Here is a 16,853-nt window from a genome sequence, read left to right on the forward strand (position 1 = left end):
TGAGCTCCCTCTTGAGGCCCTTCCTGACCCTAAATCCTGGGGTTTTGGGGAGCCCAAGCTGCTGGTGCTCCAGGCTGAGCCCCGCAGTGCTCTGCACCCCCAGTGACACAGCGTGTAGGACACGGCTGAGCCCCATCCCTCTCCCAGCCACGGGGAAGCAATAGAGACACCGTGACCAGGAGCTGGTTTGGGGACTTTGGGCCAAGTGCCAGCGACAGGGGCCTGGGGACTGATGTGCCCCCCCAGCCAAAAATGCGAGCGGGGCTGGAAACGAGCCGGGAGCCAAACCCGCGCTGCCTGCCAAGGCCAACACACCAGCTTTCAAAATAGCCCGTGTCCCGCGCGGCTCCGGCCGGAGCGGAGGGTGCCAGCAGGAACCACCCACGCGGGACGGGCAGGCCGGCAGCGCCGCGGCGGGCAGCGCTCCTCTGCCAGACGGAAAGGTCACCCCATCCAGATCCCACAGCCAGGCTTGGGCAGGGGCCCAGGCGCTGATGACACCAGGCTGGAGGAGTCAGCGTCGCACCCGGTCCCCGGGCCTGGCCCTGGCAGGGTGCCCGGGACGTGCAGGGAAAGGACCGACCCCGACGTCCCCTCGTCTCCTACGCCGGGGAAGTTGCTGCGGGGGGCCGAGGGTTTACGTGGGGAAATGCTGCCTCAGTTTCCCCACGGCTCCCAAGGCGCAGGGTCTTTCCCAAGGCAACGGGCAACCTGTAGAGTGAATTTTCGCGCATTAATCCTCCTTGATCCCCAGGGGAGACCCGCTGGTGGAGCAGATCCTGGGGGAAAAGGCGCTTCTGTTTCCCAGGATATTTATAAGAGACGGGAAGTTCATGCCGGCCCCATGGGCCGGCGGCTGACGGCAGGGCAGTGCCTCACGGGCCCTTTCTCAGCCTTGCGGGACTGAGAACATTTTGGGTGCTCGCTCCTGACCCGGCGAGGATGCTCCGGCGGCAGGTGGAGGCCAAAGGGGCCTCTCCCCCAGAGGAAAGCAAGATTAGGCCACCGCTGGGTCCCCCCCTCACCACCCTCATCCCCGCTCGCTCCGCGCCGAGGCCGGGGTTACGCTGGCGGGGTTGATCCCGGGGCTTTTCCCAGGAGCGGGAAAGCCGGAGCTTGGCCCCGGGATCGGGGAGAGCCGAGGGGGGCGGCGGGTGCACCCCGGGGGCTGCTGTGGCACCCGCCCGGCCCCCTGTCCCTCTGTCCACCCACCCGAGCCCTCCTCGCAGCCCCCCGGTCCTGCCCCCTCCGCCCCCCCTCCCCCCAAGCCCCCACCGGCCCCAAAGAGGCTCCCAGACCCCTCGGGGGGGGAGGACGCTGGGCGGAGGCGAGGGGCCGGCCCGGGAGGCAGGACAGGCCCGCCCCGGCGGGCGGTGGGGCAGGGAGGGAGGCGGAGGCTCCGGCCGCGCCGAGCCGTGCTCCCGGCCCGGTTGCCGGTACCGATCCCGCCATGCCCGCTACCTACCCGCAGCGGGCCCTGACGGTGCTGCTGCTCTTCGGCACTCTGGCCGCCGCCATGGCCCTGCTCGCCTCCAGCCTCATCTTCCAGCTGCCGTCGGGGCGCGGCGGGGCCGGGGCCGGTCCCGGGGTCGGGGCTCTACCGGAGCCGGCGGCCGCCGTGCTGCTGCCGGTGTCGGCCGTGCTGGCCGCGCTCTGCCTGGTGCTCAACGTGAGCTGCCTCCTGCTCTGCCTCCTCCACGGCTACTTCAGCACCGAACTGTGCCGGGGGCAGCCCGGGCCCCACCGGTGAGAGCCGCGGAGGGGGTGTGGGGGGGCACCGAGTGCTCTGGGGCCCCGGGGATGCTGTGGGGATGCGGGGGGGGGGGGCTCAGAGGGGTCTTGGGCACGGGGAGGCTGGGGAGGAAGGAGGTCTGCAGAGGAGGGAGGATGCTGGAGGGGTGCAGAAGGGATTGGGGAAATGAGGGGTGCAAGGAGGACGAGGGGTGCAGGGTAGCACCGCTGCCCCGGGACCTGTCCCAGGGCGCTCGTCCCCTCGGCGCGGGCTGACGCGCAGCCCTGCCGACACCTCCTGCACCCCAAGATCCGGCCTTTGCCAGGGCCCCCCCAGTCACTGCCCCTGCGAAAGGGGGGCTGCGGGGGCGGAGGGTGCTGCTGGCACTCGCTGAGCACTTGGGTATCACAAAACCCACCTCTCCAGTGCCTGCTCGGGACGCAGCGTTATCGCTGGCCGATGAATCCCAGGGCTGTAAATGTGCCCCTTGGGGGGGGCATGTGTAGCACCGTTGGGGCTAACGCGTGGGGGGTCACGCCAGCCTGCCGGCCCAGTTTAGCTCTACGGCCAAGGCAAGGAAGATGCGCTGGCTACCATGGCCAGGAGCACCCAAAATTTGTCCCTTTGCAGTGGGAGGGCTGGGCTCTTCGGAGTGATTGCACAGGCCACTCGCGCAGCACCAAAACGACCGCAGGCCTGGGATCATTAACCATAGACATGTGTTGATTTAATCATTACCAGCACATTTACACTCGCAAAACGGTTTCCGAACTGATTCCTCTCTCCTTTCTCTGCCAAGACCTGCCTTGGGTTGGTGGCTCCTCGGCCCGTGCTGGCCCAGCCCAAAACCAGCTCTGCTCCTGCGTTAAAAGTAAAAAAAAAAACCAACTTGTGAATAATCAGATTTTAAAGCACCTTGGTGGAAACTGGTCTGTACGTGGAGGTCCCTCTCTGTAGCTCATGCGATGGTCCCCACAGGACCATTTTGGGACCACTCCGACTTAAGCAAGTCAGAACTCATTTAAAAGAAATGATAAAGTTTCAACAGTTAGTTTTGTCCCTGATTAGACAAACCCGTCAACGCGTCCTGCTCTGCACGGAGCACAACGGCTGGAGGCACTCCAGCAAGCAGCAGCGTCTCCTCTCAGTGTCTTCCAAACGAAGCTGATGCTTAGCGTGCTCGTTAACAAAGGAGAGCAAAATATTTCTGCAAAACACGAAGTTCCCATCGCAAACTTTGCTTTCTGTGGGAGCCAAGTTTCTGCCAGAAAACTGTTACAGCAGAAACTTCCCCATCAGCTGTAAATTTGTCGGAGATCTGGTATCTATTTGGGCTGCAACATGCTCAGTTTCGAAGTTGTGAGGTTCAGCTTTGAAAATCCCGAGCATGAAACAGGAGCAGCGCTAATCAGGCAGCCGGATGCAAAGTCACAGGTAGAGACGGAGCGTGCCGGCCGCGGGCCAGCCCATGCTCCAGCAGCAGCGACCTGTTGGAGGGCTTACAGGACAGAGCAACCATCGCTGCACGGCTGCGGACTCCGCTGGCACGCCTCACCGAGCAGGGAAGCTGTTCCCAAACAAATTGATTTTAAATAATATTCCTGGGCTCTGCTCCAGAGCCCTGGCAAAGCTAGAGGCTGCTTTTGGCTTTGCTGCAGGCAATACGAGGTGCTGGTGGGGTTGGTGTCCCTCTGCCCAGGTTTTCAAGCTGATCACTCAGTCTGGCTGTGCCTCAGTTTCCCCAGCCGCGACCTGAAGGTTACACTCATCGTTGGGAGGAAAAGGGCAGGTTCGTGGGACACAGGGATGCTGGTCTGCAGGCAGGAAGTGCCGGCAGGTCGCAGCCCCTCTGCCCCGTGGCATGGGATGCTGTTAGCCACCGTCTCCTCGTGGCCGAGCTGGCCTGGCCCCACTGGGCACCAGTTTCATTAGGGGACCCGCTCACGTCCCAGGGACCTTTCCCACGTTGGGCCTGTCACACTGAATTACCACGCCGCTTCTCAGCGCTGAGCTCAATAGTCTAAGCCAGCTCCAAACAAAGTCCTTCTCCTCCCTGCTTAACCCCCCCCCCGCGACTCAGGTAATTAATAAAACAAAGCGGCTGCTCTTCCCCGCCGGCAGCGAGGAGCAGGGCCAGGGTCTATTAACGGCTCCTGGCTGCAGGCTCCCCAGGCAGGCAGCAATGGGCTACCACAAGCCCAGGAGGAGGGGAGGGGGCCAGGCCATGCCGGGGGGAGACTGGGCCAGGGTACAGCGTCCTCGGCTGCCCAATTCAGCCCGGGGGGGTGAAAGGAGCTGGCTGCTGCAGAGGAGCAACACGAGGGCCGGTCCTGGCAGGAGGGTGGTTGTGCTGCCGCCCCTTTGGCTGGTCCTTCCAAGCCCGGGCGCGTTCCCAAACAGCTCCCCGCGATTTTTGGAGGTGGCCAGCAAGGCCTTGGGCACCCCCAGTTGTTTTAAGGGACTGTTTGCGGCTTCCCAGCATCGCAGTCCTGCCAACATCTCTGAGCTCTCATTTTTCCAACCGCCCCCTCCCCAGGTCGCCTGGCGCCCGTCTGCCAACCTCCACCGTGGCCACACTACGCTGCATCTCCTAACGACCTCATCCCGCTCTCCCAATTAGCAGAGGCATCCTCTGGCGACAGCAGCCTCCAAAGCCCAGCGAGGACTGAGGTTTGCCAGGTCCAGCTGGCTCCGAAGATGCCCAAGCAGAGCTGTCGGGCTGGGGCTGCGGGCCGGCTCGGCGGAGAGCGCGGCCGGGGAAAGCGCAGGCAGCAGGCTCAGGGGTCGGTGCTGGGTGGAAAACAAAGGCCCTGCTGGAAAGGAGCTGGTCTTTTCATGTGTTTTAAGCACAATTCAAGTACCAAGCCCCCTCCAGACAAAAGGCTTGCAATCCGCGCTGAGCGCACAAATCCCACCCCGAGGGTGAGGCGGAGAACCTGGCCTTGCTTAATTCAACGCGCCAGCACTCCTCAACTCTTTAAGGGGGAGATGGGGTTGACACGCCTCAGTTTTGTTCCTTGCTTGCTCTTCAGGGTGTGCTGAACAGGGGCAAATCAGCTGCAAAAAGCCTTCAGCCGTTATCTCTCTCTCCCAAGCCCCTGACCATGTCTGGTTTCCGAAGCTCAGGGTGGGAAAAGTTTGAAATTTCAAGTGATCTCAAAATCTTCTGTTCCAGAGTGGGAAGAACACAGCCCAGAGCTGTGCATCCCAGCAGCCTGGGAGAAACCTCAATTCAGCAGAGGCCCTTGGGCTTGTGACCTGGCTCTGAATCTCTTCTCTATGCAAAACCAGTGTTTCAGTTTCTCAGCCGGGGCCAGAGCATCAGCGTTTTTCCTGTGCCGAGACCAGGCCCAGGAGACTACACCAAACTTTTATTTTTCTCACCTGTTTTGCAGGGCAGACTGGTTCCTTCTGGACAGCCGGACGGTTCGCCACGCTGCCATCGGCTTGTTCTGCTGCGGGGTCTCAGTCTACCTAACAGGCAAGTGCTCATTTCCCACCAGCACAGCCCAGCAGGGACCGTGCATTTTCAACCCAGACGATACATCCTGCAGTGATTGCTGGTGAGCTGCTGAGTTTCTACTTCAGCATTGGGTTTGTTTTGCAAACGGCTTTGCCAGCTCATTCCTGTAGCACGAACTTTCTGTTCTCAGTGACCAGCCCTCACAAGGGCTCCTCTGGCCTGAATTTTGCAGGTCAAAAATCATCGCTTTAGTCTTTCTGGCTCCTCAACGTGTTCTGCGCTCTCCCTTCCTTCCAGCTCTCGCCATCTACATGCTGCTGCTGTTTGAACTGGAGGCCGGCATTGCCAGCGCTTGTATCCTCTCCTCTGGCATCATCGTCCTGCTGATCACGGTGACGCACGCCCTGGTACGGGCTTCCCAGGTTTCGCGCCGCAGCCGCTCTGAGGTCTCTCACACCCTGTACGAGAACGACTCTGCCCAGCACGGCGAATCCTCCAGCAGCGATCTGAACAACAAGAATGCGGCTGCGCCCCAGCCCCTGCCCGAGATCCACCGGGAATTTTCCTTCCCTCCTTTCCTGGAGCGCAAATCCCAGCTGGGCTCTCCGGCCAGCAGCAACCTCACCTCCTCAGGCAGCCCTGGGCTTTGCTCCGAGAAGGAGAACTACAACCCGCCCCGAGCATGCAGGACGCTGTTGGCAGAGCCAGGCCTGCTGCAGGCACAGGGCAAGCCCTGGAGCGGCGTCACACAGGAGATGAGGAACATGCTGTCGCGCAAACCCGGAGCCTCGGGCAAGGACTCGACGCTGGTGTGAGTGGAAGTGGGACTTTTTTGCCCCATCTCGTCCCAGGGGAGCTGCAGGCACCAGGGCTGAGATTTGCATCTCTAGAGCTTAATATAGGTCATGTCTCACCAGCGCAGGGGGGTGGCTGTTTTTCCACCCTCCGCCCTCGCGCCGGTGCAGCCACTGCCTGCTGCTCTTCGCTGCTTTTACAGAGAAGATGCCACCTCCACTCAAAGTCAAAAGCCCTCGGCCGCCTGCCCCGAGTCCCCCGCCCCTCCTGCCACCTGCGATGCTGCTGGCACTTGCCACCCCACGACCAAGGGCCACGTTGGCAGGGCAGCGACCCATGCAGGACACCCACAGCTGTCCCAGCTGCAGCAAAGGGAGTGGAACACTTGGGCAAGAAGCAGCAAGTGGACCTTGTCCACGAGCAGACCTACCCTCCTTCTCCAGAAGATCCCAGCCGATTTCTCTGGCTGTCTGTAGCTCCCTGCCCTTCTCCTGCCTTCTTCCTTCCTCCTCCATCCCCAGGAGCCAGCCCTACCCTGAGATGGTTCACAGAACTGACACAGCAGCACTTCCCCGCAGCAAGCAGCCAGGTGGGTGTAAGAAACTGAGGGAGGTGATGGAGGAGCAAGTGAGACGGAACCAGAGGAGTCTGCAAGCTGCAAAGAGTGGGTTTGGGACGGCAGAGAGCCTGCTGCTTGATCACCAGCGCATCCACCCTCCGAGCAGGACGTAGGTTGCTCAGCAGGGTCACATTTGACAGCTCCTGGCAGGGAAGGGGGCTGTGCTGGAGCAGCCCCAGTGCCCTGGCTTTGCTCAGTGGTGGAGGGACCATTCTGGGGGATTACCACCAGGAGAAGATCGTCGAGGCGGAGATCCGGGGTTTGCAGTGGCACCGCCAGTCCTCTGCTGCACGCAGGGCAGAAAGCACAAGTGCTAAAGGTGGCAGCTGTTTCCGTGAAACACGAGCAGGCTTGGCTCACTCCGTCCCCGCGCTGACCACCACTTTGCTGGCTACTCGCAGCACCACTCTCTGCCAGCCCTGCCAGGCCCAGCACAGCAGCATGCTTGGTTCTTCCCCAATTCCTCATCGTTCAGCAATCAGAAAAGCATTTAAAGGAGTGAAGGGAGGCCACCGATTCAAACAGATTCCCTCTCGCCTCCCGTGCTATTATCCTGAAAGACACGTTATCTTGAGCACAATACAATTTCTTCAGAAACCGAGTTTAGCACCACTTTGATCCCTGCATCCTTGGTAAATTCTTCAGCAGAACAGAACTGTTGGTTCCAGGAGAGATTAACATTGAAGTTGCATCGTTTTCAAAGTGACCCCCAAAGCTGTGCGTACAGCTCTGCTTCCCACTGCTTGACAGGGGATGAAGAAAGTTCTTTTTTGTTGTTTTTTTTGAAGAACAGGACAATTTCTTTTGAAAGGCTCCAACTTTGCATGCCTTTGTTTTGTTCCATGCCCTTTGAAACACGCAGAGCCAGCAGGCTCCAAGACCCCCCCAGCCTGAGGCGAGCAACAGGGGAAGGTTTTAGACAGAACTTTGTTTTTTCTTTTTATTGTTCTCACTAAAACCAAATTCAGCAACTCCCTGGCACACACATGAAAAACTCTCCTTGCAGAATGCCTCCTGAACAAAGCTGAAGTGTGCCTACATTATGTCTTTCCACAGCCATCTACAAAATATTGAAAGCAAGACCTAGTTTTTCTGAGATATTTCTGTGGCCAAGAGGTAGAGAGGAAGACGCCTCATAGCAGTCTGCCATCAAAAAGAACTGGAAAGGACAAACGCAGAACCATCCCATTTCCCATTTGCAGAGTGCTGTGGACAGGGACACAACCGCTCCCCAAAGCACCCCCCAAAAGGCAGTCCTGGCCCCAGGGACAGGATGTGCCTGCTCAGGTGCAGCACCTTGTTACTGGGAACAGAGAGGCAGGCGGAGGCCTCTGTGCAGCTTCACAGACTGAGCAGGTGCTTTTTCACTCCTCCCTGTGGCTGGAGAACATGGAGCTGGGCTGAAGAAGGCGGCAGAGGACAGCCAGTCTTGTCTGAAATCAGGAACTGGCTGGAGGATTCTTGGCTTGTGGGGCAACAGTGCTGTAAAAAGAGAGAGACAGTCATGTCCAGCAGGCAGGCAGGACACCAGCAGCCATAAGAATGTGGAGAACCAGGGGCTCCCTCACATAAAACCTCACTGCTTGCAGCAGGAGAGCAGCTTAGACAAGGACACCTTTCAGTGTGCTGTGCCGACTACAGAGCAGCACGCACCAGCCCCAGTGGGTGTTGAGACAGCAATCTTCGCAGCCACACCATTGTGAAAAACACTAAAAATGCTCTGGGTTGCACGGAGTGTGACCCTGCCATGCAGGCATCTGGGAAAATGGGGAACCTGAACCAGAAGTGTCTAAGGCAGAGTCATTCTGCAGAGACAGAGGCTCTCTGTTTGCCGTGGTGGTTTTATCAGGGATGGGCATTTAGGAATTTTCTGACTCCTACACAGTCAGACTCCAATACCAACACCGTTCTCAGGAGAGACAAAGACACTAGACTCAGACGATCTGCTGGAAGGTATTTTAGTAGCTGTAGTTCAACTGCAAACATACAAAAATGCATCATCATTCCGCTACCACGTATCTCTATGGGACTCTGCCCAAAAAGAGGCACATACATGACAGAACAGCACCAAACGCAGCCTCTCACCGACTCCATCTCGGTAGCATCATTTCACTCCAAATGCCTTTGGTACAACGAAGATTTAATGTATTACAAAACCAAACATCCCTTTTAAAAGAAGGAAATAAATTACTTTCCAGTTACCCTTTTGTAAACGAGATTATTTGCTTCCCAGTAAACAAAGCCGGAAGATCACTGGAGGGCAAGCAGCATGCTCTTTCGAATAATAGTCTAGAATCATATTACTGAGGTAACTGCTTGGCATATTTGCACTGGGCTGCATTACATCACCAAAGCCTCTGCCAGCCACAACGGTCACTCAGATAAACGGGCAGTGTCACATCCCCTTGCTACCTGCGGCCCTGAGCAGCGTTCAGCTGATCCTTCATGGCAATGGCATGTTTGAGCAGACTGTCAATGCTCTTGAAGTACACGCTGCTGTCAGTCATGTTCTTGATGGCACTGAAAGACGAAAAGAGAGGGGTGGGGGGAGACTGGTTAGTATTTCACAGAATCACAGAATCACTAGGTTGGAAAGGACCTTTAAGATCTTCAAGTCCAACCATTAATCCAGAACTACCATGTCCCCTAAACCATGTCCTGAAGCGCCACATCCACACGTTTTTTGAACACTTCCAGGGATGGCGACTCCACCACCTCCCTGGGCAGCCTGTTCCAATGCCTGACCTCCATAGGCGTCATGGTTTTAGAGCACACAGCCCTCGACAGAGAGGACTGTAAATAAGAAACCTCAACTTTATACTGCGCGTTGCATCTTCACACGCTAGCTAGCTGGTGGGTGGATTTACTGCTGGAGATTGGCAGGTCTGCACCGCGCACAGAACAGGGAAGAGCTGGCATGCTCATCAAAGTGAAGCCCCCGAGATTCATGGTAATGGTTCAGAGAGCATTGCCTCGCACCCTCGCACCCCACCCTGACTATGCTCCCCCCTCGCTTACGCCAGGGAGGCGCCGGCGGCTTCTGCTTTGTTTCTACCACATCATCTCCACCCGCAAACACAACCCTCCTGCCTGGGGGAGTCTCTAGTACCTGCAGGCGTACTCCACCGTGTAGATGGCTCCTTGGCTTTGCTCCTCCCAGCTCTGCATGTCGGACTGAAAGAGAAGGCGGCATCGTTAGGTGTGCACTGGGCAGACGCAGCAGCGCAGCTCGCAGAGATACGCTCTGCCAGCCCTGCCCAAACAGGGGCTCTGGCTGCTTTTCCCTGGAAATTACATTTGGATTCTGTCTCCGCTTGACAGCCTGTGACATGCTCCAGGCACCACACACTAGCATTTAAAAGAAGCATTTATTGTGTGTATTTCTGGAAGGGCTACTAGTTCAGTACTTTGGATACTCTGGCAAATTTCCCCTTGTTTTTAGATGTTTTAGCCCACAAGCCAGCTGAGATCCACGGTCAGTCAGGCTGTGAGCAACCAGCAGTTGCACTGAGTGCAACGGACCAGCTGGATCTTTCAGCATACTCGGGTGTCCCGGTGTGTCTGGCCTAGCAGGCAGCCAGAATCTGAACTAACACAGCTCCCGCAGAGTCCGGTCCTTAGTCCTTCATTGAAAACCAGGTAAAAGTTTCTTTCACAGCACTGAAAGTTCTCATTTCATTAGACCTGCCATTCACAAATTTTTCACAGCAGCAAGCATCCCTATTTGCAAGCATCCCCATTTCAGAGCAGACTGTCCTCTGGTCTGCTCTGAAACTCTGGCGTCTGATCCGAAGCAGCAGTCAGCGCTGTGCCCTTCTTTTCCCGAGCTTGGAAGGAGCCCCATAAACTTCATGCAAACTCAAGCAGCACTGCATGCAGCCTGGGACATAATGGTACACTGTAGCTCCAAGGAAAGGGAAAACCAAATACCCAAATCACAATGAAAGCGCAGCTGAATTCAGAGGTGTAGCCCAATAGATAACTACTTCAAAAGTCCTTAAGTAGTTCAGGCACTAAAATATGTTCTCATGGGAGCTAATTCTCCAGTCTATTTTGCTGGGTCTAGTTACAAGCCAGAGGAAATCCAAGGGCCTCTTTCTGTGAGTGAAGGAGGTCGGGTAGGAGCTTGGACTGTATCCAGAATCACTTCTGCTGTTCAAAGCCTGCCCTACATCAGGACGCTTGACCACATCGCTTTAAACTACAAAAGAAACAAGCCTCTACATGCAATGCTCTAGGCAGTTCTCTGCAGGAGAGAGTCCTTCAACCCAGGGCTCGCAACCCCCCAGAGACCGCGCTTGTCCCAGAGTCCAATAGTGTTTTTCACGACTGTATCAGTTGCTGGGAACACGCTTTGTGTGCAGAGGCAACTGCAAAAGGCGCAGAAACTTTCCTGCAGCTCCTCACCCTGCTCTCTCCAAGAGGTGCCAGATGATCTTTAACAACCATTTAGACCCCAACGTCGCGCTGGCTCAGTCATATGTGTCACGGCCGCTTGCTGTAGTCCTGCCGTTTCTGAGCACCAATAGATTTTAATCATTTCCCAGTATCGCAGCCAGTGATGCCTCTTCCCAGCGCTCCCACCAATTCCTAGGTTTTCATGTCCTTAATCAGGAACAAAAGCCTTTCCCTAGAGCTCCTCACTTCTTAATCTTTTCTTGATGTCCTTTCTTCAAATTCCCAGGACATGCCCTTGGATGCAGTTTAAGAACTAAAGCCAGCTATTAATATACAATAGCACTAATGATATATTATTGTTGCTTGGAAGTAAATTAATGAGGAGATGTAAGTTCTCAAAAGACCAGGCAAAATCCAGAAAGGCTGTTCTGTGCGGAGCGGGGCTTAGCAGCGCAGCTACGACGCGCGGAGGCAGCGAGGGCCTTGCATCACGATGTCTCTTATCAGGGAGGTGGTAAATCTGCTTGGAGAGTTTGAGATGGTGAGGAAGGTATTAAGATTATTGTGTTATCAAATCATAGAAACTTGCTTGTTGTAAAGGCATGGAGGTGACCTTCTCTTTGCAGAAACTTTTTTCCCAGCCCCCTTCCTCCCAATTTTTCCCAAGTTTAATCCCGTTGGGAATTTCAAAAGCTGCGTCTCAGGAGAACTCAGCCATCCAGAGACAGAATTGCTGCGTGGCTGAAGGGAACCTGGAAACCACCGATAAATCCTGCTTCCTTTATACATTATCTACATCTTTGGACTAAATTACCTGGGAAAGGATCCACACAGAACGTTCCTTTTTCTTCTGTTCTGAAGAATTAAAACCACCTCACTTTAATGCCTTTGCTCTGATTTAGATAAAAACTGACAGCGTTTTCACGGTGCACAGCCCTGCTGACACCCTCCTGTTCCAGTGTCTAGCCACAAAGCCGATGGGCTCTGGCAGAGCAACCCAAAATATCCATCCCCATCTAATTGCACACTCTGCTGTCCCTGTGTCAGGGCCCTGAGCGCATCCCTCTCTCCTGGGGTTTGGCTGCCTGGGCTCAAGGGCTTGACAGGCCCAGCCTGTTCACTGCAAACAGCAATGCCTGAAACTGGGATAAAAGGAGAGTGAGATCAAGGACAATGCAGGGAACCTGGCCACAAGCCTGTTACCAGCAGCTTGGCAGCACAGTCAAGACACTGGCCTGAGTTATATTTAACTCTCCCAGTTCCTAGCAGGGACTGGTTACCAGCAGGGAGGAGAGCATGCTCCCAAACACGATGCTGCAGCCTTAGAAAAAATGAACTCAGGAGCTGACAAGGCTGGAGGAGAGGTCACTAGGAGCAGCTCTGGATCTGCTGTTGTCTCAGCTGCGACAAACAATTTTCTTTCCATTTTCTCCCAGCTCTTGCCACACGAGTGCACTATTAAACACAGCCAAGAATCAGGAAAGCAGTTAAGCAGCTGGAAGTGGGCAAAAAAGCAATGAACATAAACGGCAGCACCTCCGAGCAAGCATCAGGAAATGTTTTCTAACACTAGAGAGGCAAACAGGTACTGGGGTGGCCTTGGGCAGTGGGCACCGTGCGGTCGGTTCGGCTTTGTCCTTGACGCGCACCGTTACTGCGGGGAGCACAGCGAGCTCTTCCTCGTGTACAAAGGCCACTGCTGCCCCAGCTGGGGCTAGCGGCCAGGGCAGGAGGGAGGCTGCAAGGCTGAACATGAAGGCAGCAAAGACCAAAGGTATCTGGTGTTTGTGATGGCTGCAGTCACACAGGGGGATGCAGGGTCCTTGCGTTTGCTGCTGGCATTCACAGGATGGCATGACCTCGTTTCTCACAGGAAAAGTGGAAAACAGCAAGCAATTCTGGCTACAAAAGACAATTCTCTGGGATGGCTGCAGCTAGGAAATGAACTTAGATGAGCCAGAGAGGTGGGAGAACACTGCGGGTAACTGCATGCCAAGCAAGGAAAATGAGAGAATCAAAGGTTTTCAGACACCTTGCCCAGCATAAACCCTGCTGCCTAACAAGGCGCTCTGTGTCCGGTGCCTTCACTCGGCTGTCGCTTCCATTAGTGCTTCTGTGCTGCCCCTCGCCCTCATCCCCGTTACGTGCCGTTCAGTGATGGAAACTGATCTCTTCCCTCTGCATGACTTGTCATACAATTTGCTCAATTTCCTTTTGTTCAGGACACATTCCCTGAAATTGGGACTACCTTGATTAAATGAAAGCAAGTGACAGCTCAGGAATAATATTACAAACCTGTCTCCCGCCTGCCAGTGATGCAATTGCATCAGCATGTGCTATACATACATATACATCTCTATATACTACCCTTGCACACAGACACATATATAAAACGTTAATAAATAATTGAATAATAAAGTGTCACAATCCAGGTTAATTTGGAAACCAGGGCTGTAAAGCAAAGGTGAAAAATGGGGCCTGACAGTGCATTAGCATAGACATGAAGCAGTAATCTATTCATGAGACATCACTCCTAATGAATCATGACTGGCAGAAGAGGGAGAAGGACAACAAGGCTGGCATTAAAGTGTCTGTGCTCCGTGCTCTGGAGGAAAGTAGGAACACAGCTGTGAGATGCGATTCATTATCCTGCTTTGCCTCATGTGGGCTCTTCTCACTTGTTTTTTCACGCTCCCCCTTCCCTCCTCTCACCCTCCTCATTATTTTATGTAGGAAATAAAGATCTCACAGTGTAGGCAGGGGTAATAAGATTTAACATCTCCCTCCGCCCTGTACCACGACAGACTACTCATTTTTCTTTGTCACCATGCACAAGTCCGGCTGTGAGAGCACGGTACCACAGCTGGACTCTCAAGTGTTTTTTCCTCAGGTCCGCAGGTAAATTTGCAGCATCCCCTCATCCCCTCCAGTTCAGACCGAGACAGAGTCCCACACCACCTCACACCCTGAAAGCCAATTTCCTCCCTCCTTCCTGCTCCCCAACAGAGAGGTGAAATAGGGACGATGTGCCAAGTCAGGAAAACAGCTTGTGCTCGACTGTGTTGCAGCTCTGGAGTCCAAAGAGAAGCACAACTCACCTTGTGCTGTGCGAGCTCCGGAAGGGATCTCCGCACGTGCTCCTGCAGCCGGTACAGTGCCACGGAGGGCTCGTTGGCCAGGACGTACATGCTCTCTGTGAATTTGTCCGTAACTGCAACAAGAAAAATAACAGAGTTACGGAAAGCAGGGAGCAACAGGGGGAAGGTGGGGTTGGAAAGGGTGCCCTGGAGCGCTGGTCCTGTCCCCAACACAGCAATGGAGATCAGCGCAAAAACCCTGCATATTTTTTATAACTAGTCTGTTAACAAGGATGTGCAAGCAAAATCCCGCTACACAGGCAGTTCCATTTCCACACTGCCCATAACGGTATCTGCAGCCAGTGATGAGCTTGGCTCCAGCCGGAGACAGACCAGCCTGGGATGTCACCGCCTCCATGGTCCCCTATGAGCTCTGGTTGTTCTGGTTTCGGTGACCACTTGGGTTATGCCCATCACCGGGCCCTTTCTGACCAATCTGGAGGGGAGCAGGAGAAAAGCAGAGCCCAGCAGTGGCCTGGCTCCCACTCCTGTGCCTGCAGCTGCCCCATTTGGCTGGGAGCGTCGGCATCTCCCAGTCTGGAGGCTCCCTGTCTTGTTACCGGCAATTTGGGTTCATCTCTGCTCACAGCCTCGAGCTCTCCTGCGTCTCAGCCTCACCCTGCTGTGGGGTCCTTCTGTTGCTCCCCTTGTCCTGGTTTCATCCAGGATAGAGCTGGTTTTCTTCACAGAAGCTAGTATGAGACTGTGTTTTGGATTTGGGATGAGAAATTGTTGATAATGTGCTGATGTTTTGGGTTGTTGCTAAGCAGTCCAGGACAGTCCAGCTTCTCGTGCTGGCCTGCTAGCAAGGAGGCTGGGGGTGCACAGGAAGCTGGGAGGGGACACAGCCGGGACAGCTGACCCAGGCTGGCCAAAGAGATATTCCCCACCATACGACATCATGCCCAGTACATAAACTGGAGTTAGCCGGGGGGCGGAAATCACTGCTCGGGAACGGGCTGTCGATCGCTGGGTGGTGAGCAATCGCTGTATTGGGCATCACTTGTTCTTGTACATTCCTTTGTTGGTATTATTATTGTTGTTTCTTTCTCTCTTTCTGTCCTATTAAACTGTGTTTATCTCAACCCACGAGGGTTTTTTTTCTAATTCTCTCCCCCATCCCACTGCAGGAGGGGGAGTGAGTGAGCAGCTGCGTGGTGCTTAGTTGCCAGCTGGGGCTAAACCACGACACCCCTTCAGATGCCTCCCCCAGGTGGACGTTCTAAAAATGTCCACAGAGGAGACACGGTGGCCACATACCAGATCCTGGGAAGCTTCGGTGTCGTTCCGAGCCACCTGCTGAACCACCTCCCCTCCCTCCACCCCTGTTATCCTGGCCCAACCGCTGTCCGGGCCACACTCCACAGACGAACATCTTTTCAGCTGGTGGTTTGCACTGCTTCATAACCCTGATCTCTCTTTCCCTGCAGGTTTGCAAGGTGAACTCTGACAACTCCTAATAATTAAGAGATACAAAAATCAGAGATTGTTTCATCGTTCATAGCGGGGGTGAATCGGGGGAGGGGTATTCACCAGGCTGAACCAGAACACATTTCGGCTTCTACATAATTGTCTATTTTAAGGAAAATTATTCTCTGCTCCTCCCTTCAGAGCTTTTGTTTCAATGACAACTGCTCCAGTACCCCAGTTCTGTTATGCTGGCAGACACGCTGGGCATTCTGAATGCAAATGGGAATAAATGCAAAACTTTACAGGAATAATTATACCCAGCTGGGACAGACACAGCTACTGTCTGTCTGTCCTCCTGTTATCCAACAGACCCTCGCAGCAGGGCAGGTAAAGAGGGGACGAGATGGGAGAGGGGGACACAAGGCAGCTCCCCACGGCAGAGGCAGGCCCCCACAGGGGTCCCGCCAGCTCTGCCTGCCCCGAACTGTGGGGTGCTGTCGGGGTACGTCGTCCCTTGCCCTGTCACGACCTCCAGTTCCCCATCGTGACTAACCTCACGGTGCCATTTTGGGCTCTGCTGTGGCTGCAGTGCCCTGTCACCACCTACTCTGTCGCAACGTGCCCTGTCCCATCGCACCTTTCTCTTTCACGACCCGCACGGCCCTGTCGTGACTTCTACTGTCGCTACAGAGCCTTGTCGTGCCTCCGCCTTGTCACAACCGGCCAACTGAGACACGCAAAGTACTACCGCGACCGGCCCCGCGGCTGCCGAGCCCCACCAAGCCGCCGCCGGCTTCCCCCCAGCCCCGGCCCTCACCCACCTTTCTTCACCTTCAGCTGCATCTCCGGCTCCTCCATCCCGCCCCGCTGCCACTTCCGCTTCCGCCGGCGCCCGCCAAAACCGCCCCGGCCGGAAACTGCCGCGCCGCCCCCCTCGCTGCAAACAGCCCCGGCTGGAAACATCGCCCCAGCGCGGGCGTTCCGCCTCAGGCCCCCCCCTCCCCCCCCCCACGACGACATGCTCCCCCCGCGCTGTCCCCCCACCCCGGGGCCGGGCCCACACCGCGGGCGAGCGTCGGGGATGCCCCGGGGCGGCCTCCCTCCGTTGGGCCACAGCGACCCCGCTGCCCTGACCCAGCCCAGCCCCGTGGGAGGGGGTGTGTTAAATCACCACGATCACCCCTTTCCTCATCGGTGCCCCCACTCGGGATCTGTGTGTGGAGGCCTGGGGCGGGCAAAGGCCTCGGGTGCCCAGCGCTGGGCCCCCCGTTACGCCCAGGGCTGCACAGGGCAGTGGGG

The 16,853-nt window shown here is 55.9% G+C and overlaps 2 protein-coding genes across 2 annotated transcripts; one reads left to right on the forward strand and one right to left on the reverse strand.

The window, feature by feature from the left end:
- Nucleotides 1-1,213: 1,213 nt before the first annotated feature.
- TMEM221 (transmembrane protein 221) lies at nucleotides 1,214-7,315 on the forward strand (the record flags this gene model as incomplete). The annotated part of the gene is made up of 4 exons (XM_082010849.1): nucleotides 1,214-1,746; nucleotides 5,128-5,213; nucleotides 5,493-6,004; nucleotides 7,232-7,315. The coding sequence occupies exons 1-4, from the start codon at nucleotides 1,451-1,453 to the stop codon at nucleotides 7,313-7,315; spliced, it is 978 nt and encodes a 325-aa protein (XP_081866975.1). The 5' UTR covers nucleotides 1,214-1,450.
- A 733-nt stretch (nucleotides 7,316-8,048) lies between these two features.
- Nucleotides 8,049-16,412, reverse strand: BORCS8 (BLOC-1 related complex subunit 8; the record flags this gene model as incomplete). The annotated part of the gene is made up of 4 exons (XM_082010996.1): nucleotides 8,049-8,091; nucleotides 9,719-9,783; nucleotides 14,106-14,218; nucleotides 16,376-16,412. 4 exons carry the CDS (start codon nucleotides 16,410-16,412, stop codon nucleotides 8,049-8,051), a joined length of 258 nt encoding a protein of 85 aa, XP_081867122.1.
- Nucleotides 16,413-16,853: the final 441 nt, after the last annotated feature.

This window comes from Phaethon aethereus (genome assembly GCF_964289735.1).
Source record: "Phaethon aethereus genome assembly, chromosome: 26".
NCBI lineage: Eukaryota > Metazoa > Chordata > Aves > Phaethontiformes > Phaethontidae > Phaethon > Phaethon aethereus.